General features: G+C 35.1%; 1 protein-coding gene across 1 annotated transcript in view; it reads right to left on the minus strand.

Moving 5' to 3' along the window:
* The window catches only part of LOC108755126 (DNA-binding protein D-ETS-4), a 41,970-nt gene extending 16,681 nt beyond the window's left edge, over positions 1 to 25,289 (minus strand). Inside the window, exon 1 of the mRNA XM_018497953.1 lies at positions 24,915 to 25,289. Within this exon, the coding sequence (XP_018353455.1) occupies positions 24,915 to 24,950 (36 nt within the window). The 5' untranslated portion in view covers positions 24,951 to 25,289. The remainder of the gene's footprint in view (positions 1 to 24,914) is intronic.
* Positions 25,290 to 26,069: the final 780 nt, after the last annotated feature.

The following is a 26,069-nucleotide window of genomic DNA, read 5'->3' on the forward strand; positions in this document are numbered from 1 at the left end:
ATTTATAAAGAATTTTGAAATCTTTATATGTATCTTTATATAGCAAAATATAAATCTATCTGCAATTTCACTTTGCATTTTGATTTTAACTATCTCATGAACTCAAACTGATTTTTAGTCGCGTAATTGTGATTCTTGTATATATATATATACTTTTTTTTTCTTGGGATTTTAATGAGAAATATAAAGAGATATCTTTATTTGAATTGACTACGTCTTTGTCTCACAATTGTGTCTTTGCCATATAAATTCCACTGAGCAATTAAATTAAAAAGTCATTCCACTGTACCTGACATTCTTAATTACCTTACCTGTAGCCATACTGCTTTGTAATGTCGTTATTAACGTGCGACATGAAAAAGCAAATAAACGTAAAGAGGCGAGACTTTCGGTGGCAATCTCAAAATTTTTCAGCAGTGCATTTTTTGAATTCGCAGAAAAGTCAATCGCGCACGCAAAATACAACTTCTTACTATAAATAGGAAGTTGTACAGAAAGAGTTATTAGTTAAGTCATTATACTGATTTCAAAGTTTTTTTTTTCCCCCACGGAAAGATTAACTTAAAGTTGACTAAAGAATCCATCATTAATATGGTAGAAAGAAACAAAACACTATATACAGATCTACACATACGCATATACTGCACAAATATACCTATCTTTATTTCGCATCGTCGTGTGAGTCGTTTTATGAGTCGGAATATTTATGAGAGGAATTTCCTCCCGAATTATCATTGCGACAAGACGCGAGGTGCGCGAATGGCCATTCGCGACCGGTATTCTGCCACCTTGTCGGGTATTCATTTCGCTCGGACGTTCGTGCATCGTACAATTAATTCCACTAACGCTAAATACGGCAAACTGATGTCAGCCGCCTCAACCTGAACGCGGGAATTGCGGCTCGCGTGCGTCATACCGCTGAATTACTCTAGAAACCCCGTTTCCAGTTCGTCGCCCATTCAAACTCGTCTCGGTCCAGGGCACGCTTTCGGCTATTAAAATTAAATGTTTATATAAAGTAAATAGCCATAAGTGTAAAACATTGCTTATGCGTTCCACGGAGAAATGTTAATTAAATGAAATAATTAGAACATTTCTCGAGTCACATACAATTAAAAATATAATTATCAAAAAGAAAGATGCTCGATATATATATATATATATATATATATATATACGTATATGTATAAAGATTCCTCAGAATAAACTTTTACTCAATCAAAAATAATGCGAAAAAAATATGAAAATAATTGAGTAAGACAAAATGTCAATATATGCTTATATAAAAAGCGCATGAAGTCATTTAACATAAATATATTCTAAGTGTTTTTCAGCTTCCAGTCAATTGATTGATAAGGAATATAATTCCTTTGTACATATTATTATTATAAGAATATATTTAGAATGGAAGAAAAATACTTTGATACGATAAACATAACATGTTTATCACGTTGAATAGTTCATAATGCGAACGATTAAGACTTAACTTCTATCAAACTTTTCTATTCAGCTTCAATCGATTTCGTGATATTATATTCATAATACAACCTTACAACACCGTTTCATCTTTGTCGAACGACAGATTCTGCTTTTAGCGTATCACAAGCGACATACGGAATATTATATGCGTCTGCGGAGAAATCAGCCATCACTACCATCGTTACAATCGCGCAGTACATCAACTGTCAAGGATTACTCACTTATTCCTCGAACGAAGATGCAGGAAGTATTTTTGCGGCTCATTATATGCGGTTTCTATGCATTATTAGTGCACGGAGACAACAGAACGCCGATACACTCGAGCTTCATCTGCATATTTTTTCTCTTCGGATTAATCGTCACATCACCGCATGTGTGTGTGTGTGTCATCTGTGACGTCATAAAGCCGCATTAAAATAGTATCGCAGCATCACTACACGAGATACAAACATTACGAGTGAGTAGTAGGTTTTCCCCACTTCAATTTCGTACTTCACTCGTCTCGCGATTACATCTTTTTCTACCTAGACATCTTCAATTTTTATATTGTCATTAAATATTAAGCGTTAAACGGATATTTTTAAATCACATACAGTTTGCCCAATCCTGCGCGCTTTTTATCGAATCAATTAATCAGCTTTTTATGAACCTTTTTTTAATTTCTTTTTTTCTTTTGATGTGGTAATTTATTAACAACAATTTATAATTTAATATATTAAATAATCGGGTAATCTATATAATTTTCTTGTTTTATTTAAAATATTATCTATACCATCTTTTCTTGCATTTCTTTTTGCCGGATATAGTCAGGTTCGGAATACTCTCTCATTTCAAGGCAACTGTTTCGTATAAAATCTCACCTGCGGACGTTATTTTAATTATGTCCTACATGTCTCAAAGTCATTTCGGACATTTAATTCCAAACAAAAAAAAAAGCCCCTATTGCACATTAAGTGTAATCTCGGCGCGAGAAATATTTCTTCGCGGTCGCGTGGTTATTCGCGCAATCAATTACCCAGCGTGCGAGCAGTGAATAAGTAGGAAAAATGATAGCGATCGCTCGTTAATTAATTTACAACCGTTCACAACATTTCACAGACTATGACAAACGCCGGAGATCCCGTATAATGTGTTTTTTATGCACGCAATTTAATTGAATTCTTAAAATTTTCATTCATCCATTTCTTCAACAAATTATGACGTGATAATTTTATAAATATAACCAAGAGTTACTCACATTATATTGTAGAATCGCTCACTTATATTATTCAAATACAAATGAATAAAATTATCTTTGGCACTCGCATTTAACAAAGATAATAAGAAAATGCATATTGATCGTTAATTGATCAATTAATTCAAAGATTGCTATAGAGATGAGCGCATATGTATAGGAGAACCAGTGAGCGAGTGATTCTCCTTGAATTAAATCAAGTAAAGTACATATTGTGATGCAAGTGTAAAAGGTAGAGGAAATCGCATTTAATAACCAGGTAATGCGCTAAGAAAGCGTGTAACAATCAACATATCAGCGGTAAGAGCAGATGTGCGAGTATGGCTGCATATTGTCCGTATAACACTCGAGAACGGAAATCATAGGCGAATGATGCTGCGCGTATGATGCTTGACGATGATGCACGTGACATACACGACGCCACCATTGGTTCGCAACATTCTGTGCGGAAATGCAACGATGGCTGCGCGAGCGTCACTTAGTGCTGTAACGTCGCGTTTTACACGGCGACGAAGTGCAACCCCCGACGGGGCTACTTTATATCGTGTATATCGCCACGCTGTGAATAAACGACGACATCGCGGATCCTATAATGACTGAACGCTCGCCGCGTTTTCTCCGTTTTCGTGTCTCTCCGGTATGCACCGCCGTTAAGTCTCGCGCTTTATCTCGGGATAACAGCTGCATTTCGCTTCGTCCCACGGAATACTTGCGGTGCAGTGAAAAACACGTTGCTGACCCAAGGGGAATCTCACAAGGTATCAGCTCTTCCATCACTTATCGGAAGAGATCAGACTTTAAAGTCATTTCAAAGTTTTCCGCTTGATGTCCTTTTTCGTTTTGCAAAATAAATCTTCATGATTACGATATTTAAAATTTATTATCTAAAAATAACTCTCTAAAGTTTTTAGAGTGATTTGTCACTCTGAAGAGTGAAAGCTCTTAAATAATTCTTAAATAATTTAAAAAACGTTAGATTCCTTATGTCACAACGACAATAAAAAGATAAAAATTAGATAAATTAGATAAATTAGATAAAAAGAAATAAATGTTATACAATATATATTAAAATTAATATTTGGAGTTTTTTCATATAATAAGAAAACATATTTTGGCTAGCCAAAAGCGCATAAAAAATAACAATAATCGTAAGTGAATTTCATCACTAAATTGTTGTGTCATCTGTCTGCAAAATCTCTTGTAGCCAAATTCCACTCCATAACAAGTAAGACTCTTTTTCTCGAATGAGATTCCAAAAAATTTAGAGAGTAAGTATAAATCGGAAATTTTTTAAATATTTGAAAAGAATCGTTAGTGCGATTGGTTGGAGGAAATTGATACATAATTGTCTAATTATCAGCTGATTAAGCTGATTTGCTTCTAATCATTTTCAGCGGTTCCTTCACAATCGTGTGCCTTCCGGCGAAGAATGAACACGCTCGGAAGAAAAAAGCGGAAGATCGAGAACGGCCAGCGAGGCAAGACAAATAAATAGGCAGCCGCGATAGCGTAAATAGTAACATAATACCACATAATGGGGGCATAACGCGCCACGGTAATGCCGTCAGTGCATCACCGTGAAGAAGTTATGGCAGGTCGGCTTTTGTCCGGCGCGAGTAGGCTTTAAAGTAGCGTTATTAAGCACCTCACGGGCGCTTTGGATCCCCCAACAGGATCGTGGATCCTAGGGCACTATCCTACGTCAGTGGATATAATCCAGCAAGGATCGTAAATTCGCGTCCGAGACCCACAAGTCTCAGCTACACAGTGGACTTCTCGTAGCTTCATTCTCATAGAAGACTACAGATCTCGAACATCACGTTTTATTCCAGAAGATAAATTCGCAAATGTCGGTTCCGTTTATTCCTTCATCCCTCATCTCTTTCTTCTGAGCTCTTATCATTTTATTTTAATAACTCCTCTTCCCAAGATATCTGTTTCTTATTAAATCCAGAAAATGTCTAGAACACCTGTATTCTTAACAAATGGATCTAATAATACATAAAGATAAAAAATTTTAATTTATAATTTAAAAAATTTATTCACAAAACAAAATACTCATTATATATTCCTACAAATGTTAAATTTATAACTTTATTCTAAAAAAAAACTCTCTTTAAAAAAAAAGATACACGCTAAGTGCATAAAAAAAAGTATTAATATTACATTTCTTTTAATAAAAAAACGGATACGTAATAAATGCAATTAGTCATGCAAGTATTTCATAACGCAAGGCGCATAAGACAGATTGAAAGTGACTAAACTAAAACGTTCAACTGGATTATAGTGAAGAAAAAAACTTGTCGTGCCTGGGTCACATTAATTGCACTTCTGTGAATATATTATTTCAACACAATATTTACATTATAAATTAAAATATAAAAGTAATAGTCATTTGTATATAAAATATAATACATATGTACGAATGTAGTGACATGTTGTGTGAAACATGAAAATATACTCACAAATAATAGACAAATGATATAAATTACGGAGAAATAATATGTAATAATATTGATAATATTTAGATACAACAACATTATAGATAACGTCGCTCAGAGTCGCTCAGTATCGCCCGAAGTTTATATATATATTTCAGCAATTTCAAAAATTTTTTTTTAATCTTAAATTATAAATGTCCGATATTAAACGATTATCAAAAACAATATGACTCGATAATGAAAGAAATAACGAGACACGGTAGTGTCATACAATACATTTTTTTTTTTGTAACAATCGCGCATATGATAATTTTATGGGAAATTCGTTGAAACATCTTTCCCTCGAGCGCTCGTATATTCTCTCACGACCGTTAATCGACTCTCGTTAATAATTGCCTCATTATTGCGCATCGTTGCGCCGCCTGTAGCCGATATATCGACGGCGTACGCTATTAATAACACTTTACCGCCCACGCATCGCCTTCGCGGCTGTAATGTCTTACGTGCGTGTGTATTCACTTCACACGTGCATGTTGCACGACGTGTTACAGCAAGCGTTACAATCGCGAAAAATTCGCGCTAGGTTTCACGCAATCGAGCTCTTTGACTGCGTATGAAAGACATTTAGAGCAGTATTTTTCCCTTCCTGCAGAGATCTGAAGAAATTTAACGAAGAAACACTTTCTGTGGTAATTTCATAAGCTTGCTGTAAAATCTGGTTTGGATATTTTTTGTTGTAAAATTTCCAATTCACAACGAAGACATTTATTTATATATTTACGTTCCAAAAAATAATTTATTTTTAAATTTGTATACTGCTAAATAAAAAAGTACATTATTTTTATTTAAAAAATAGTCTGATTAAAACGTGGCCTGAATCTTTGAATTTGGATATATATATATTGTATATTTAAAATAAAACAAAATAATGTAGTTTAGACGACAGTAGTTAAAGAATAAATATTAAACATCTTTTTTTGTCTCTTTAAGGTTATGTTTTCTTTGAGATTATTACTAATATTTGCGTTCGCCTTTTGCAAATTGAGCTGGATGTATGTATATAACTCTTGTTTAATAGAACTAAAAAATTATTTTAATTCAACACATTTTATAGTGTATTTCATTCGTATAAGATTTCTTATTATTAGGTGTATTTACTTTTTTAAAAAAATCAGAAATGTTATTTAGAATACCCGGAATATATTTTTATAATGCTAAAGAAAGATATTTACTTCGAGGAAAATATCGCTGTAACATGTATTTACATCTATAGAATCTGAAATTAAACCGACTGAAATAATAATTAATAGTTTCAGTACTTGCTGTAAATATCGAAAGATTATATGATTGTACAAAAGATTACCTATAATCGCTTTGTTATTTTGTGCATCACAAAAAGGTAATTTCAATGTTGATTTCATCAACGTGGGATTACTACATAGTAAATGATTTCGATAGCTTCCGCGTGTGTTCGAAGGGGCCCCTTGTCACTTATGTATGACGCAGGACCTTGCGTTGCTTTTAGATTAGTCATGTTAAAAAAAAACATTATGGTTAGTTTCATTTAATATGGGCCGTTCTCCGAGTATCAATCAATCGCGAGATTGATCGGCAAAAAATCGACAACGCAAAACCTTTATAAGTTATTTGCTGAGCTCTGAAAGAGAATAAAAAAAAAAATCAAATCGGTTTCTCGAATTTCTGATTTGATCATCCTTTTGAAATATTATAAAAAGATTAATTAATTTGTCGTGCACAATACATATTTTCTTATAATAATCTAATTTGTCATTATTTATTATTATTTATACTATTATCTATATTATATCATTTATTACATTATGTAGTTTAAAAATTGAGGATAATCTTTTTTAATAAACTATTTCTAATTAAAGAATAAATTTATTTTTATCTTTTTAAATATTTTAAGGATCTTAAGCATTGATAAAAATAACAAAGACAATATAAAGCGATTGAAGTAAAATATAAAAGAGATTCAACAACAAAAAGAAACAGAGAGAGAGAGAGAGAGAGAGAGAGAGAGAGAGAGAGAGAGAGAGACAAATATATAAATTGAGAAATAAAAGAAACCGTTCACAAATTAAATACACAAACATATATCAAGAAGTACATCATCAATTCGATAGAAATTGAGATACCTGTCCTCTAACTCATGGGTTTCTTTCTCATTTTTTCCTTGTGCTATTCGACATTCGTGAGATAATATATATCTCTAGTATAAACTAATGTTCGATTACGGCAAAATTGTGCCCTTGCACGTGTCCCACATTCGATACCGACATTGAAGAGTTGCCGTCGAATAGTTACGCGAGTGTTTTTGTCCGTCGAAATTACATCGACTGTAGGCTGTTCCCCTGCCTTCTCTCTATACTCCTTTCGCTCGCATTGGAGCTCAGGAGCGAGACGAGGATGACGATAGGAAGTTGCCCGTCATGTAGGATTTGGAAAACCCAAAGTAATCGACCTTGAGGCGGCCCGGCCAGGCCGGTCCCCAAGTCCGCTCTGCCGCGCCGCGCCGGCTGAAGAGAGGAATGACCATCTCTCTCTTCGATATGCGGCCAGAGAGAATATCTGCATCCCGTGAAAGGGAACGGTGAAGAAAAAAAACGAACAAAAAAAGACGGGGAGAGAAAGAGGAAGATGAGGAGGAATGGTTACACCTCCAGTTGTAAGCCGACTGTGAATAGCTCGATGAGTGAATATAACTCGTCAAGATCAGAAGTACGAAGGGAGGGGCAAAGGAAGAAGAAACAGAACGTTGCAACTCTCTATAAGAATATTTTATTATTATTATTATTATTATTATTATTATTATTATTATTATATCTCATATAATAATATGCATAAACACGTGACAAACAAATTAAATGTTACTGCTAAACTCACTCAGTTAAATAGTAATCAAAATTTTTAAGCGATAAATATATTGTGTAATAAACAATCATATTTCAGAAATAAAGAAGTGAAAGATATTAGAATAAAGCAAGTGACACTCTTTCATTTTACTGAAGTTTATTATGAAAAAGATATAAAAAGATGTACCTTTCATCTTTTCCATAATAATATTTATCTGAAAACTAAATGAATCTAAACGTAAATTAAACGCGTATTTAATTAGAATTCTCTGTTTTATATTTAAAAAGATTTAAAAGTAAAAAAATTACACTTAATTGATATCTAACACTCATACAAATTATAAATCTGGATAGTCTCGACTAATTTTTATACTAAATTATTTTATTATTTTAGAAATTGATTTTCTAAAAATTGTTCGACATTTTTTCTTCACTAAGATATTAGTGTAAACATTAAATAAAATGATTTCTTCGTAATGATTAGATGCTTCTTTCGCACAGTTTATTACTTCATTATAAGAAAACTGATAAGACTCCAGACATCGGATGGCAGAAGTTAAACTAGTTGATATATTACTTAAAAGACATCGATATTTTTTTCTTTTTCCTTCCTCATGCAAGTAGCAATTCAATTGCACGCGTGGCGACGACACCGATTAAACCGTTATGACATAATTTATTCGGTAATAAGCGGCGATCCGAAGCGAAGCGAGAACGAGCAGAGGGGCAAATACTCGTATCCGCGCTACATAGAATAACGATGATAATGACGATAATTATGGAAGTCTCTCTCTTTCCCCCTCCCCCCCCCTCCCTCTCTCTCTCTCTCTCTCTCTCTCTCTCTCTCTTTCTCTCTGAGTCTCCGCGCTTTATCGCGATGGATGGCAAGACGCAACGGTACATCGGCTGCGCGATGCAGTCCGGAAATGCAGTATGTACTTCTCGATCGTATCAGATGCGCGACATGACAGCCACATGATAAATAAATACCCCTTTGTATTTTTTCTCTGATTATATGATTACTGCGTTTTCTAAATATTATATAATATTATAGCTAAATAAGTAAAAATCGCATTTAAGAAAATTGTTATTGCGTCCGTGTTTTATCTCGTATATTCTAAAAAAAAATTTTAATTTAAATGTTTGTCGATCTTTCGCGTCAAATTAGTAAAAAAAAAAAAAAAATAGTACAAGTTTTTTACAGGTGAGAAAACGTGACAGTTTTACCTTAAAGATAAATTTTTGTTGAACATACATTAAATACGCATGTAAGATTACAAGAATAAATATTGTGTTTAAGGATTAAGAGAAAATAAAACAAGCGATTTGTATTTGCGACAGAGTCACGAATAAGACGGAATTCTTTCCAAAAATCTGCGTGAATACAACTACCGAATCGCATTTCACGACCGCCATGCCGGTAACATTTACGGCATACATATATTATGCGCACGCTGACTTATGTTTAATTCAGCGGCGCGGAGCGTGGCTCGCATACGCAGAAGAATCGGTGAATGCGGTAAGATTGAGCGTAGATTCGTCGGGTCGAGAGAATATAGAGACCCAGTGCAGTCCCCGAAAAAACTGGACGAGAAGTGTAGGAGTGTGCGACAAGTTCAAAATTAAATGATGATAATAATAACAATAGTTTTAAATGAGAGAGCTAACCGGTTGACTTTATAGTGTTACGTAAATCGTCCTCTTTTCTTTGAAAAAATGATCAAATATTTATATATTTATATATAAGATAAACAAATGGTAATACACGATGGAAACATCAATATTAAAAATTAAAGAATTCAAGTGAATTAAGTTTTAAGAAAAATTTCCGTCAACTTAACTGTTTCCTAATAAATTCCACATCATAAACCGTGATGTCATTATAGAAATATATATTCCTATGACATCACGTCTACAGCGCCAATTCCGACAATTGCCTGTTTATTTGATTTTCTTTTTGAAATATATATTTTCCTTGCAAATTTCACAAGTGAGTAAAGTTACGAAAATAATCAAGAATTTACTTTTACATTTGAAAACAATTTTGATCTTTTTAGTCAAATTTTTTCTAAATGATTTATAGTGACTCGTGCGCTTTTAATCGAATCTTTATCGTTCAGTTTTGGATAAGCGAATTATTCATAGTCTGTACCTTAGTGGCAACCACTGAAGTACAGACATTACATTGCCACTTTAGCATTTAACGTCAAATAACGTAAAGAAGAATGTAGAGAAGAAAAGGAATGCTATCGAAATAAGTGCATACGCAAAAGTGCACTATTTCTTGGAAGCTTGGAAAGTCTTTTGCGTAGGCGTTGCGCAGTTTTCTTGTTTGCTACCCACGTAACTATACAATTGTCGTGAAGTGAACCCTTGCCTGAAGTGAACAAAGTGGATTATATCACATACACAATATACCTACATATGACGAAGAAGGAACGTATATATTTCCTTAAATTTATCTCCGACTTATCTTAAATTAGCGTAAAAGGTACTAGATAATCGTATTAGACGAACTCCCGCACTGCTTCAATCAGAAAGATTAATCGTGAGAAATACAAAGATGCGATCGAACATTCTCGGAAAGGTATAAACTGTAAAAGAATAAACTAAGTGGCATATAATCTTGGAGAAATATCGCAATATCTTTTCCGCAATTCAATCAATTCTATACAGTTCTATTTTTGCAATAATATAAAGCAGCATATATTTTTTTTCATTTTGATATAATTAAGATTTTTGGGTCTCCATTAAAAAATTCTAAGCTATTCACACAAAATATCCCAAAAGTGAAATAATGCGCGCGCGTCTGTGTGTGTATAAGAAATATTGCAAATTTTCTTCTAAAATTCTTTGAAGTAAAATTTCACTTCAGAGAACTACTGACTCATTTGTTTAATAGTAGCAATTAAATATTTACTAAATACAAAGATATATTTATTTAAATAATCTTTTTCTTTAAATAAATATTTAAGTAAATGTTTAGTTGACACTATTCAACTAAATATTTATTAAAATTTAGTACATTTTAATAGATTAACAGATTTACGTTTTAACAGACTTTTGCCTCTCGCGAATGTTATTTTTCTGTGATATCGCCCCCGTAATGTAAGATTACGTGCCATAATGAGAGCATTTTCTTGCAATATCATAAAATAGGTACACGTAGCAAAAATACTCGCGCGTATGAGCGACACGGAGGCGAGCAGAATTGTAAAGAAAAAAATAAAAGAACATTGCATCGATACTTCCGACGTGCACGACATAACATCGCCGTGTTTACGGCACGTAACGACGACACGGTAACTCGCATTCGTAAATGCATTCCCAATATCTCGCAACGTTTCTACGAAATTACTGGCTGTAACGAGACTTTATCGAGATGCTATTCGTGAAATGACAGCGGGGCGCAAAATCGACGAACTTGTCACACAATAAGCAAATGCAAAATTCCTTTTTTATTTTAGAAAACCTGCGCTCTCTTATCGTCTCGCATTGAGATGTAAACCCGAAATCGCCGAGTCCATCCCGATCACGATCTATCGGTCTCCATCTTAATGTAGAATCTTAGATTTAAAATGCAGCATTTTTAAGCTAGCACTACTATCATTACGGTTACCACCTTCCTATCGGAAATCTCTCTGAGCTTTCCAATTACTTGACGCATCTTATCACAAATGTACACAGGAATGCAAATAGTGCAATCTAGCATTGTGCAGAATTGAATAGAAACGGAATTGAAACAGAATAGGTTGTGTACGATTTCGAATATATGGATTAAATGTAGCTTTTTCCGTCCGATATTAAATGAAGGAAAAAAATTGCCGATCACTCAACGTCTTCCAACCTCACTTACAGTTGCCGCGATCAGTAACATGTAATTATCGCTAAAAAATACAACCTTACACAGTCGACTAGTAGCCCTTGGGCTATAAGTATGGATGTTCAGTGTTGTCGGGGGGTTACGGCAATTGGAACACAACTACTATCTTACCGGAGATCGATTGCCTATCAAAATTCTATATCATGAGAAATGAAAGTCTTGACTTTCATCTTTTAGAGAACGCACTACAAGATACAATTATGATAGGCAGTCGATCTCCGGCAAGATAGTGGAATTTTAAGAAGTTAAGAATTCGCCACTAATAAAATATTTCAATCGTTTTATTATCCGAAGCGTTTTTCAACGTGAAATTTGCAACAGCAAATCGTGGTGAATTCTTTGATGGAGCGCAGACTAGTAGACGGGTCGCGCAAAATTCGCGACGAAAGGACTCTGGGTGGCGTTCCTGGAACACGCCGCGCGCTCTGCAAGCCACTGCAAGCCACTGCAAGCCACTGCAAGCCACTGCAAGCCACTGCAAGCCACTGCAAGCAATGGTGCGGCGCGGGCGCGGCGGATAGCTATTCTTGCAGAGCAATACCGAACGGCTCTTTCTCTCCCCCTTTTCTTTCTTTCTTTCTTTCTTTCTCTCTACACGACCGTACGCGATTGTCCTCATGGTATACACCCGAGGTATTATAATGGATTCGAGCTAAGGGCACATATTGAGATATCAGAATACGCGGCCATGTACCAATAATGGCCTCCCATTCTGAGAATCCGCCTCCGTGTATTCACGCGAGATAGAATACGCGTGTCGTCGTCATCCTTTCACGATGCCATTTGTTACCATCGATCAATGTTTCTTATTCTTTTTTCCTTTTTTTTTTTTAGTCTTCAGACTGTAATCGAAGAAAACACGCATAAATCAATCATATATATTACTTTAAAAATATAAAGTTTATGTTGATTTTTGGGGAACAAGACAAAAAAAAGTCACACAAAAATTGAATTCCGTTTCGGAGCGTTACAACTAAATAAATAAGTGTAACAATTTTTTGGTACGAAGGTAACAGGTTTTTGAATTGAATTGTCAAAAGCGCGTTTAGTATTTTGAAAAGAATCCTTTTTCCATTTTTACAAGTGTTTTAAAGCGACCTTATTATTTTGTTTTATCAAATTCTCTCTCTTTATTTACAAACAGCATGTAAAAAACTTGAACGCGTTATTTTTCTTATATGACGTCACGATTCAATATGGCCGCAGCTTCTACTCGCCTTAATGTAACTATTGTCTGACATTCCATCAAAAAGAGTGAAAATATTTGGCTTAAATATTAATAAAAAATATTCCATTAATGTAATGCAATTTGTGAATCTAAGAGTGTAAGGACTGTAAGCGACGCTCCCGTAGATAATTCAGTGCACCCTAACAATAATTATTCATCTCCTTTCTTTCTTCCGACACTCATTTAAAATAATGAGCACTAATTATTGCCACATTCCCTAACGAAAGCGGCACACATTATAAGATTAAAGTGTGTTCTCTTCTTTTTCCGAGACTCCAACTTTTATGCGAAACGTTTCTTGTACGTTTCTTGTACGTTTCTTGTACGTTACGACGCGCTCGACATTTCCCAGTGAATGAAGCTCGTCAAAGTCAGACGGCTGCGTCACACAGGAGATACCGTTGCACGTGAATGCACCGCTGCTGCAGGTTCGCGCATAATTTTACACGACGAAGCTTCATTCTCTGACGTCGAGATGACTGACACACATTACACCCCGCGTATCGTGCGTATGAAACAGGGTATTTGTATGTAATATCAGAAATCGTAATATTCCTGCTTTCCCTTATTACATATCGCAAGCTTTCGCACGCGTGACGCGCGAAGCGTATTATGTATGAACAAAAATTACTAAATCTTAATACATATTTCTTTGACTACTACCTATTAAGTAAACATTCACTTACGCAGTAAATAATTATTTACTCAGGAGTAAAATGGTATTTAAAAAATTAATGGTTTTCGCACGGAATAAATATATATGTTTACATGTTTTTGTAAATATTTCGTTAGAACTAATTCAAACAAGAAGGTGTTTGTTAAAATTTTAGTTGTAATTTACACTTAAAAAAGAAAAAGAAATAGTTTTCTTGTCAATCCTTTACACAATTATTACGGCGCCACGTATTGCGAAACTGTATTGCTTCGAACTGTATAATTGCTTTGCCGTAACTTTCATATGAAATATTTCTTTTCTATTTAGTTCATTGTAAAACGATTACGTAGGCTGTTTTATTTGCAATTTTTTTTTTTTGCGATTAACTGATGTTTCGAAAAAGAGATTCACCTACCGGACTTTCACACTCCTGGCAATTAGCCCGTCCGTCGTAACTGTCGATCGTACACGTTTGTTCCATTCCCGTCGCAAATTGCAGACATAATGCTTACTCGCGTCGTATACGCGGGCGTACTTGAATTTTCTGATATCGACGTAAGTGTACGATACTCATAAAGAGGCAAACCGGAGCGGTAAAGAGCAGCTAGGAGAAATGGAAAACGGTCACGAGTGTGCACGGCATCGAGAGTATCGTAAATCACTATCGACCCATTCTATTCAAATGAAACTCGTGTTCTCCCTCTCGACGATGCCTCTCGCGCTCTTGTTGCTTCTGCAAACCTTCCCGGTATCTTAAGAATATCTTCTTTTGCCTCGGAATCGCATTGTTAATGAAATGTAAGGAAAATTTATATTTCAACCTGCTCTACCCCTTCGTAAATGTATAATTAATGTTTACTCATATAGAATACCAAATATGTTAATATTGTTAAGTTCATAAATCCTTTTATATTAAATATTGTCTATATTTTCTAAACCGCTTTGTTGCTGATTACGTTACATTTCAAAATTACAAAACACCTATATTTTTATCTTAATATATATTTACACACAAATTTTTCTAATTATTAGAATTAGTATTGTTATAAAAATTGTTTTTTATCGTCGTCTGCCAATAACGTATATACATGCTAATCTGCTGTGAAATTCAGAATGTCGCATGTGACGTATGTAGTGTTAAAGAATTTCCAATTTCTTTCTTCCGTCTTCTTATGTCTTCATCAAAAGATACCGATAAAATTAAAAGAATTTTATAGACCCGGAGATATAATATGTTACGGGGATCGTCAATAGCTCGTCGCGTTCAACCGAGTGCAGTATAAAGTGCCGTCAGAGAGAAGAAAAAGAGAAAGAAAGAAAGAGGGAAAGATGTGAGGGAGGAGAGGAGACATCGAAAACTCGTTCATTAAACGCGTATATATATATATATATAGTATATATATATATATATATAGTATAGTGGCTTGCTCCGTATGTAGGCAACTCTTGCGGACAGAAGAAGCGGAGAAGCGGCCTAACGGTAAAGTCACGTACTGAAGAAACTCGGTTGCCGCAGCGGTTACCCACGTACATACACATAGGATCACGTAGCCACGCGTAAATACCACAGCGTACGCAGCATAACCGAGGCGAATTGGAAGAAAGCGCGATTTACGCTTCTAAACGATCGAAGGGAGCCGCAAATTAAGACTCCTAGAAAAATTTCTTTCCTGCGCGCGTAGTCGGTTAAACGGGACTAGAAATTAAATGCGGATAAAGCATTAACGACGCTTGACATTTCCAATTTTTTTTTTTTTTTTTCTAAAAAGGAAAAAACAACAGAAGTGTTCAATCATGCTGTTTTATTGCAAAATTTGATTTTTACATAATATAACTTGTGAAACTTATTTACTATTTATCTATCTGAATAGGACGCTGAATGTACTATATACATTCTTACTAACAATTCTTGCCAAATTATTAACGTCCGAGCAGGATAAAATGGGAAAACAATGACGAGTTTTGAATATGTTGTTTTGAACAAAAAAAAAAAACCAAATTATAACAATCAATAAATTGTACATTTTAATCATAACTTTAAAAAATTTTTAATTATAACTTAAATAGAGAAAACATTATTAATATTTCAATGTGTTTCCGTTTATCATAAGCCGGAGAATTTGAACAGATAATCGAAACGAACGAAAAAGAAATTATTATGAGGGAATAATCTTTAAAGCGTGAGTGTATAAAAGAGAGGAAGGGATAAACTTTTCCCGGCATAATAAAACAATAACATTCAAGAGAGATTGCAAGGAGCGACTACGAATAAACTCGTTGAAGAAATGCCAAGTGTCTCTTTATATCGATGAGAAAAGTCGACAGTTAGTATTATCACTTCTATTTCCTCTGTTGAAAACGGGACGTACACCGTGAAGTAGACTCCTACGTAATGTGCTTAGAATGTAGCAATCGACTTGGGACTTGTTTTTGCGTGTGTTATGACATTTGTAGTCGTGACAACAAGTTTAATCGAAAGAAGTAAAGGCATAGAAACGATGACAAATTACTTTAGCGATCGGACCTGGCCGCGATACTCCTCTCGGACTATATTTAGCCATACTAATGATATCCAACCAAGTTTACCGCATAATACGATTACAGCTAATGCGAAATCAGATAACAAAATTCAATCGAGATCATTCTGTGTCTAACCGCAGATTCCGAGCAAAATAAATGCCCCTTATTGCGGTGCTATATGACATATTCATGCGTGTAAAGAATTTTAATTTAATCGATTTTTAGCTGATTACTACGATTGTCTTCCACATGTCTAACACGCGCGTTAGCTAGTCTGTAAGACATAGTTCGCTACACAGGGTGTTAGTTAAGTATGGTAAGTTGCCATACTCAACAGAGCGATTCTTTAGTTTACTTCAAGTAAAAAAATCCATATAAACATGTGTCTTAAACGGCTCAGTTTCCGAAATAAAAAAATTTTAACGTGTAGTAATAATCTGTTTATTTGAAAGAAATACAGCTTGAATTAGTCAAAAACTAGTCAAAAACAGGCTTCAGTTCTTCTGATGAAATAAAACAATTAGATGAATGATTGTTGAAAATGTCCACCTTGCGAATGATACATCCATCGAGCCTTCTTCTCAAAGATTGACGTACACGCTCAAAGATACCAGGTGTGTTACGTATTGCCTCGCACGAAGCAACCATTCGATTTCTCAAATTATTCTCATTCTCAATTGGGGTGGTATAAACCAATGATTTCAGATGCCCCCAAAGGAAATAATCCAAAGGATTTAAGTCTGGTGATCTAGGAGGCTTTGACTTTGACTCTGTCACTTTGTTTACGGTTGTGCGAATGATAACTCAAGCAAGGCATATTTATGCAGGAAGATATCTCCAACGCAATTTACTGTTTCGTTAAACATTTACGCACATTCACCTGTATTTCGGAAACTAAGCCGGTTAGGGTATATGTTTTTTACTTGAAATAAACCAAAGAATCGCGTATGGCAATATACTTGACTAACACCCTGTATATGAGAGATGTGTAATTGGAACATACGCAGCGGTACTCTATAAAGCGTGCTATAATAAAGGAACAACTCATAGCCGCTTCTTTATTGTTTCCTCCGATCAACTGACAGCTAAGTAGGTACTTATTCAGTCCCCACATCTCTCCGGATACGCACCGCGTATTGCAATCGCGGAATCCGGTCAATTGTCGGGACATATCAGACTGTATTTACTCCCTTATGACTTCCCGTATACAGTTAATCCAGTATACCTTGCCCCCGTATGACGGCATTAACCGTAAAACGCCGGTAACATCAGCAATGTGTCAGAGGTGCGCGTGAACGCCATAGAATATATGTCTTTTGAGAAAATTTACCTTAGAAAACTGAAAACTTTTACCATAGAAAAAACTTAAGAAATATGAAAGGTAAATTTGGACATTTTTTACTTTTGCTTAAAGTAGGGAACTTACTTAAAATTTATTTAAGAAAAAGTAAAAGGAATTAAAGAAACTTAAAAAATTGTGAAGAATAAATATTAACTGCAATTTTAAAGTTTTCTTTAAGATAATAATTGTAAAATCACAAATTTGTTCAAAATTCAATGTAAACTTCTTTTATTTAGAAGAAAGCTTATCATAAAAAAATTATTTCATTAGAACTAACCTATTGGCGATGTCGCTTATCCTTACTTATAAATTTAAGAGCACTTAAAAAATTCCAAATGCACACAGTGGAAATAATAAAATCTTTGATTTTTCCAAGATTATTTTAAAGTCAGTCTTGAAAGACTTTAGTATAAGTTCTGAAGTTATTTTAAATTGAACTTTTACACACTTGAAAAAATTTGAAAAATTATTCTTAAAAACGTTCTCTTCGTCGGCTAATACGATGCTTGCAATTTATGATATTGTAATTTATGCTTATATCCCAACAGGAATATTTCGATTCTCGTCTGCGAGTTTAAAGAGTGCGTGAATTTAAAAAATTTCTATTATGATCTTGTCTATGATTGTTAAAAATCGAAGAACTTTTGTCAAAAAGCTCAAATCCGAAAACAGAGAAATAAGTTTAGAGACGGGGTTTTAGCATTTTCGAAAATTATGTTACTTTATGAAGAGTCACGAGAAACTCGTCGCTTGATTAAAGATTAATTCTATCCGATAGTAAGAACAATTCTACTCAAATAAGAAAAAAGGAAAAAAGAGACGTCTACGAGAATCGTCGAGTGTCGACACTGCATATGTTAATAAACTATCTCGAAGAGAGACACGGCATGAAGGTGGCAAACGCTTCAACGACAAGACAAAGGACATCGGAGTGGAATGGTTGTTGTAAATACCGCAAGTTCTCAAGAGGAGTTCACCAAGAGTGTGTCTTTCACACGGAAAAGTCAAAATGACTTTAAATTGCCGACATGAAAATCAATATAATAATTATTTTGTTTGTTAGAAAATTCGACTGTTTATTGACGTAATCGTTAAGAATCGAAATAAAGTCATTTTGATTTTTTTGTTGTTGACTTTTTATGTGCTTCCTGAACATACAAGTATTTCTAATAATGAGAATCGAGCAAGGTTCATAATGTTGAGAGGTAAAAGGACAGATTTTTATCTACGCATATACACTCGACGGTTATTTATTCGCATATTGATCGAATGAATTCGCGGATATCGTTTCGCGCCGTACGATAAATCGTGGGAACAACTCGCACGTGGCATTTCCCGGAGAAACGCTTTCTTTTTTCTTTTCAATTTTTTTTTTCTTTTTTTTTTCACGCAAGACCGCGTAAGCTGCACGAGTTGGCTTTCTCGATGGGAACCGAGAGGTATCGAAGGGGGCAATCGACCTTTGAAACTGCCTTTCGAAAATCCAAGTGCTCTCGCTTTACCTTGCCTTGTTCTACCTTGCTGTGCCTTCGACCTCGCTCGATTTACCTCGCGCAACATGGGTAAACGCAGCAAACGGAGAAAGAGCCATTGCGATTTGCGTCAGTAACGGCCACCCACGTGTACAAGCGCCGCCGAACGCTGATTAATGTCCTCGATTTCGAGCCCGAGATCGATCCTAGATCGTAGATCGCGGGCGCCGACACGCAACCCGACGTCGCTCTTGCGAGGGCTGGCTTGGAGAGATTGCGCAACTCGCGACTTATGCTCCGCTTGCGTTAGCAATATCGGCGACCTTTCATGTCCCTTAAGTACGAGAGAACGGTACTGCACGGACGAGCGCATTCAGCTAAACTGGCCTGGCACGTATCGCAAACCCTCCGACAGATACTACGCAATGTTGAACGCTGAATTTTTTTAAAACTACATATCAAGATCTCGAAAAACCCTGAAAATTTCATCCCCAAGCAATAGGGAAATAGTGGCTCTTCAGACAGACAGGCTTGCATTAGAATTAAACAGTATTAATTCGGGTAATAATTAAATGTATCTCTTACGTTATTACATTAAAAATATCAAATATAAGAACATAAGTTTGTTAAATTTCTTTAACTATTTATTTATTTATCACAATTACTTGAAAATGAAATATCTAGTAGACAATATTAGAACATTTGATTAGAGAAATTTAAATCTTTGAATTTAAACTCGATAGAGAGAATTTAAATTTACAGTTTATAATCTCAACTTATGAAGAGAAATGAATGTGCAAATAATAATTGAAATAGTTGATGAGATGATAATGAAATTAATTTCTAAAGCAAATTTAAACGGGATTTTCATTATAAATAAGATATAAGATCCTGCAAAGTTAAAACCGCACAAAAAAAGGAGAAGGACAAAAGTGTTTAAAGGAAGAACGAGACACGATGTCGCAGTTCCAAGAAAACCAAGAGGGTTGCCTTGGTCCTCGAATAAATCGTTTCAATTCACCTCGCGGAAATATTTCTCGCGATCAAAGACGCGTTCTACCTCCAACTCCAACGTTGTGTACAATAAAATAGTGAACTTTTATCGTAATAAATACCAACACACCGCTTTAACTTGTAAAAACAAAGAATTTAATTGACGTTTAACGTTTCCTGAATAATTTATGTACATATTATCAGTAAGTGTGGGAACAAAAATATCTCTGAATAGCTTTAATAACGTGTCGTATTTTATCTATCTATTTTATAACTTTTCTCATGCACGTAACAGCACGTGCAGTACACAATGCAGCCTAGAAAAACCTTTAAAGTAGTTTAGAACGGTAAGCACACCTAGTGCTTTTTTCACGAATATATTTCACATTTGTGTCAATGAAAGCCCCACCGACTGTCGCCTTTTCTCTCAACTTTTAACATTAAGTGCCTTGTTCGCGACATTGGAACCTGAACAATACTCGAATCGAAAGTCTGATTTCAGGTAAAATCCAGATAAAATACTACAGACGATGGCAGTGTGAACGAACGGTGATCAAGTCGAAGGTTATAACCGGTCGTGTTATTTAAAATCAGAGCAGATCTCGGTGAGGTGACAGTTGTGAGTTTCGTGACATCGGCAAAGATGGAAGAAAGAGGTGAGAGAGAAAGAGAGAAAGAGACGAAGTCGAAACCGTAAAAGTATCGTGCGGTGGAAACGAGTCTGGTGCAATTACTACGAGGCTGGCTATCCTCGAACCAGGAACGAGCGACCAACCACGCCCTCGCTAATGCGAGTCCGCGCGAGACAGGATTTCGAATCGACTTGGCAAGGACGCCTACTATATACAATGCACCCGCGGCACACAAAGACCGGCCCCGCTACTGACATTTTTTAATTACACCCTGTTTACGCGGCCGAGACTCGGATCGCCAGCGGCATGCCAGTATTGCCCAGCTATCGCCGACAATAAGTTTCGCATGATATGAGCACGTGCTTCTCCGTATCGGCAACCAAAAACTCTCACGATAACCTGAACAAAGACCGAAGGTTTCGTTCTTTCGGTCGGAACGACAAGTTTAAATTCATCCAGGCCTCTCTCTTGTTCTGTAGCTCTTAAGGAAATCTTACAGTTATCTGTTTTTTACCAATTATTTTTCAAACAAGTATTTTTCTCTACCTCTGCCTTCTTATATACAGATTTAAAAAATCTGTTCCACAATCAAAGTGAAATAAACGGTAATGTAGTTCAAATCGGTCAACTTAATGTCAAAAACTTATTGGGAAGTTATAGTTTTGTCATCAGCTTCTGGCGTCGAGTCGTAATAATATTTGTTTCATATACAAGTTTGTATGTATAAACAATTTTTTTGGTTTAGAATAGGGATTATTATACATAAACAAGCAATGTTAAGTTCTTAAAATTATAGGCTTAGATATCTATGAAAGGTTAGTTAGAAAATTTGTACGTATGTATTGATGCAGTAGTGTATAGCGATGTGTGATGTGTCACTGACACGTAAATGTATCGTTACATTGTCGTTGTGCAGATTTTATATATGATAAAAAAGTTACGCGATATGACAATGTAACGATACCGGCACTGTCGTAAAGAATTATAGAATAGTAATTTTGGCAACGGTTAATTTATATATATATAAATTCAAATTGACAAATTTAATAAATGCTAGAAATACAGAAAGATGTATTTCTCAATTAAATGATAAGCGATTTCTTAAGGAAATTTTAAAAATGACAATATGCAAGAATAAAAAGATAAAGATGCACAAGGAAGTAACTTTTAAAGATAAATTCCACAATTTATAATTAGGATATTTGCGAATCAAAATATTACAGCAAGAAAGTTTTCGAAGAATTAAATAAAAAAGATATGTGCACATTTTTATTTCAAGCAATAGTTTTTGAGATTTTGAAGATTTAAATGTAGCCAATTACAGATTACATTTAGACGATAATCTGTACACATGAATTGCGCGTGCAGTAGTTTAGTAAGCGGGTTTTCGAATTAAAATATTACATTAAGAAAATTTTCAAAAAATTAAATAAAAAAAGTTATTTATAAATTTTTATTTTAAGCAATAGTTTGTAAAATAATAAAGGTTTAAATATTTTACAAACTCTCTATTGCTTAAAATAAAAATTTATAAATAACTTTTTTTATTTAATTTTTTGAAAATTTTCTTAATGTAATATTTTAATTCGAAATTTGGAACATCCAGTATATAATCCAAATTGCATCGGAAACATTAAAATTAAGAATCGTGTGTATAATGCGTCTGTTATAAGAAATTTTGTTATAAGGACAATGTTTTACATTCTTATTTCTTAGTTTCTATTTCTAATAAAATGTTACTGTTGTAATATACGTTATACACAATTTACGTTGTTTATTTGAAATATCAGACACAGCGAGATTTCGTATGTAAATATTTAATTATCTCTCTTACAAGCAACGATAATGGACGTTTGTTGTCAAAGTCCAGCTGTTGAGGAAAAGCGTTAAAAAATGTTATTTAATCGCTCGCCTTGTATCAACTACCTCTTGCACCGTATTCTCCTCGAGTATATCACGATAAATTCTCCTCACAAAGATCTCACGAAACCTTTCTATCTTTATAATTAGCTCGCTTGTTTTCAACTACGTGAAATGATAGGTCGATTACTGTAAAATTATTACCTATTACTTACTAAATTGAGGAGTAACGATAAGAAAAATATAATAAGCTCAAAGGGTAGATCACATTTATGTAATGTTTATTATTAACAATGCCTGTTAATTATCTGCGTATTATCATGCGTAATCTAAATGCATAATATTACAACAAAATAATCACGTTTCACAATTTTGCTATTTATTTTATTTTTATTTTATTATCAAATAGTTTACTGCTTTTTTTTTAAGTTATTTTATCAGACTTTAATTATTTATTATCGAAAGTTATTCTTAATGGTAATATGTTGCTAATATTGACTACATTTACACGGCAATCCTAAATCAAGTTTTAATAACATCCGTAATTGAGATGAAACTGGCCAACCGTAGTCATACCATCCTTCACAGAAATAGCTATGATTGATCAGTTTCATAACTACAAATGTTATTAAAAGTGCCTTGTAAAACATGGTCATTGAATAATATCAAACTGTGTATCTAAAAAAAAGAGTAAAGGTTTTCAAAAAAGATTATTTATTTAATACACTATCTGTTACGTAGAGACAAATTTAAGAATAAAGTAAGATTCCTACAAAAAAATTATTGTATATCACGAATTCTTTTAATCTTTAATTTATTGTTAGTCCAATTAATTAATTCAATTAAAAATAAATAGAAGACAAAAAAAACAGTATACATATATGCGTATCTAAGTGATCAAAAGCTTCGTGAAATCGAAGAATAGGGCGATTCGCACAACAATCGCATGACAGTCCTGGGGATGCGCGTTTTGCGGAAGACGATAAAATGTTGCTCGATAAACGTTGCGCCGCCAAGAAAACCGTGGATCGCGGTGGGTTTCGCCTCTGTTTTTACCGCGAAATTTTCCATCACGTACCAGCCGAGTGAATTTCTCGGTTCTCGTTCTTAACTATCGACATTGCCAGTCTTATAGTGGTGGTAGATTCGAAAGTTAGCCTTTCGTACGACCGACTCGCCGGCTCGTGTCTTTCTTCGGCAGGGCCGTAGTTACTGCGACTCGACATGATCGAAGGATCTTTACGATCCTCTCCTCGTTATATATATATATAGTCTAAAGCAACGTCTACAATGAAATTTTAAGGCGTAAAACTTAAGCTTTAAATTCTAAACCGTAAGAAAGAATTGACCAATCATAATCAATTATTCTTTTCACATTCGATTGCAATTGGTCAATTTCTTAAGGCTTAAAGTTTAAACTTTATACCTTAAAATCTCATCGTAAACGCCACTTAATATTTAATGTCTTTTTTTAGCGTTTTTTTACCGTATCGGGATTTGTAACGACATGAGTTGAATTAATAACGTTACATGCACTTACCAATAGGCAGTAGAGCGTCCAACCTAGATCGGTTCAAACCCGCTACGATTAAAAATGCTATCTGTACCTCTGTTTATATGGAGCACATAAGTGTTGTCAATAAGATCGTCGCATTGGTTTAAAGTGTAGGAACAATAACAAATATCACGTACATTCATAATTACTACGGCACTTTTATCCATTAATGTTTTCACACTAAGGAAAATATCTGATTGTTTTAATTAGAATTCTGATTGAAAATGTACAAATCAGATTGGTCTACTAGAATTGCAGTTGTGATAACTAAAACTCTAATTGATATATATAATCAGAATTTTCCATTTCGTCCAATTCCAATCAGACATATTTCTCAGTACAAGTGTATCCTTACAATATTTAATGTAGATTATAAGCTATAAAAAATTAACATAAATTAGCGCGAATTTTACTTTGTGTTATAGACAGTTTGGAAAATTGTCTGATTGGAAATAATCAGCTATATATAATAGTTTCGATGTAGAATTCTTTTGGTTGTTTATAATTTTAGTTTGACAAAAAGAGAGACGTAATTTTATTGGATTAATATCGCTTCATCAAGTATAAAAGTTTCTGATGAAACAAATTGAAATATGACGCATAATAACTTAATATAACATAATACTAAATGTGTTGGTAAAATTGAAAAGAAGTGGCACATTTAAAATATTGTAAAAAATAAAATCACAATAAAAAACACGAGGAGGAAACATAATTAAGAAACATATAGAATTCAAAACTTACCGTCTCCACCATATCAAATCCTCCTCCGTACACCATATCTCGTTCCCCTTCGCTTCCAATTTGACACTTTTGACAGATGTCCTCGCGCGCGATCGCCGAGGATCGATCCCTCAGTGCACTGAGTGTTGAGAGGAGAGATCAAATTAACTTCGTCTTGGCGCGATCGCCGACGACGGCGACGATGGAAAATCCACCGGATCCTCCTCTTCGCCTCCGGTGCCTTTTTTTCGTCAGTAGTAGTCTTATCCAGTTGTCCTGGTCACGATCCCTCCTCGTCGCGTGCGCGGCCGTGTGCCTCTCGCGAGTCCTCGCGGCTCCTCGCGATTCCTCGTAACCTCGTGTGTCGCGTACGATCGACCGACTGACCGCCGTCGCTGAACGTGTGGCGGGAGTTCGATGGGCGCGTTCGAATTCGAAGCGTTCGGCCGAGAGTCGCCGAAGTCGTCCGAGCGCGAGCGACCTACTAATTCGCGCATGCGCGACGTTGCGCACGCATTCGCGATCCTCACCGGCGCGGCGCACGACGAGCTGAAGTCAGCTGAAGTCAGCTGAACGATGTGATGACGTTGCTCCGTCGCGCGTCCAGCGCGATTCAGCGCGGTCCAGCGCGGTCGCTCCGCCTTCGCGAACATTTACGATGCGGCTGAACACGCGGTCGCTTAACTCCGCGCTTAACAGCTTCCGCTCTTCTACCGCGCGAATCCTCTCGCAGTTAGAGTTACTATATCTATAAATCACAAGGAAAGAGTATATATGAACTTTTTAAAAAACAAATAGTTTCCGAGAACGGTAAGACATATAGCATTTTTATGCATTAAATTGTAGGTATGTAATGAGATATAATTTCTATAATATAATTTTTATTAAGTTTTACGACTTAAAAAGGGTATTCTTTAAGAGAGTATAATTGGTAATTTTATTCGCGGCAAATTTGTGACGGACGATACAAACCGAGATGCAAAAAGATGAAACAGTCAATTTTTTTCCTTTACCGTCGCGACGCGTTCGAGAATTTATGATGAGAATTTCGAGTTACGACACCAGACAAACATATACCTTTTATTGCTTGTTACTGCCGCTCGCGATCGCATCACGAGAGACAAAGAGATCACGATCGACGTTTCACCTTTCGCGATTGCTATACGCGACACAACA

Source organism: Trachymyrmex septentrionalis, unplaced genomic scaffold, assembly GCF_001594115.1.
Source record: "Trachymyrmex septentrionalis isolate Tsep2-gDNA-1 unplaced genomic scaffold, Tsep1.0 scaffold83, whole genome shotgun sequence".
Lineage (NCBI taxonomy): Eukaryota > Metazoa > Arthropoda > Insecta > Hymenoptera > Formicidae > Trachymyrmex > Trachymyrmex septentrionalis.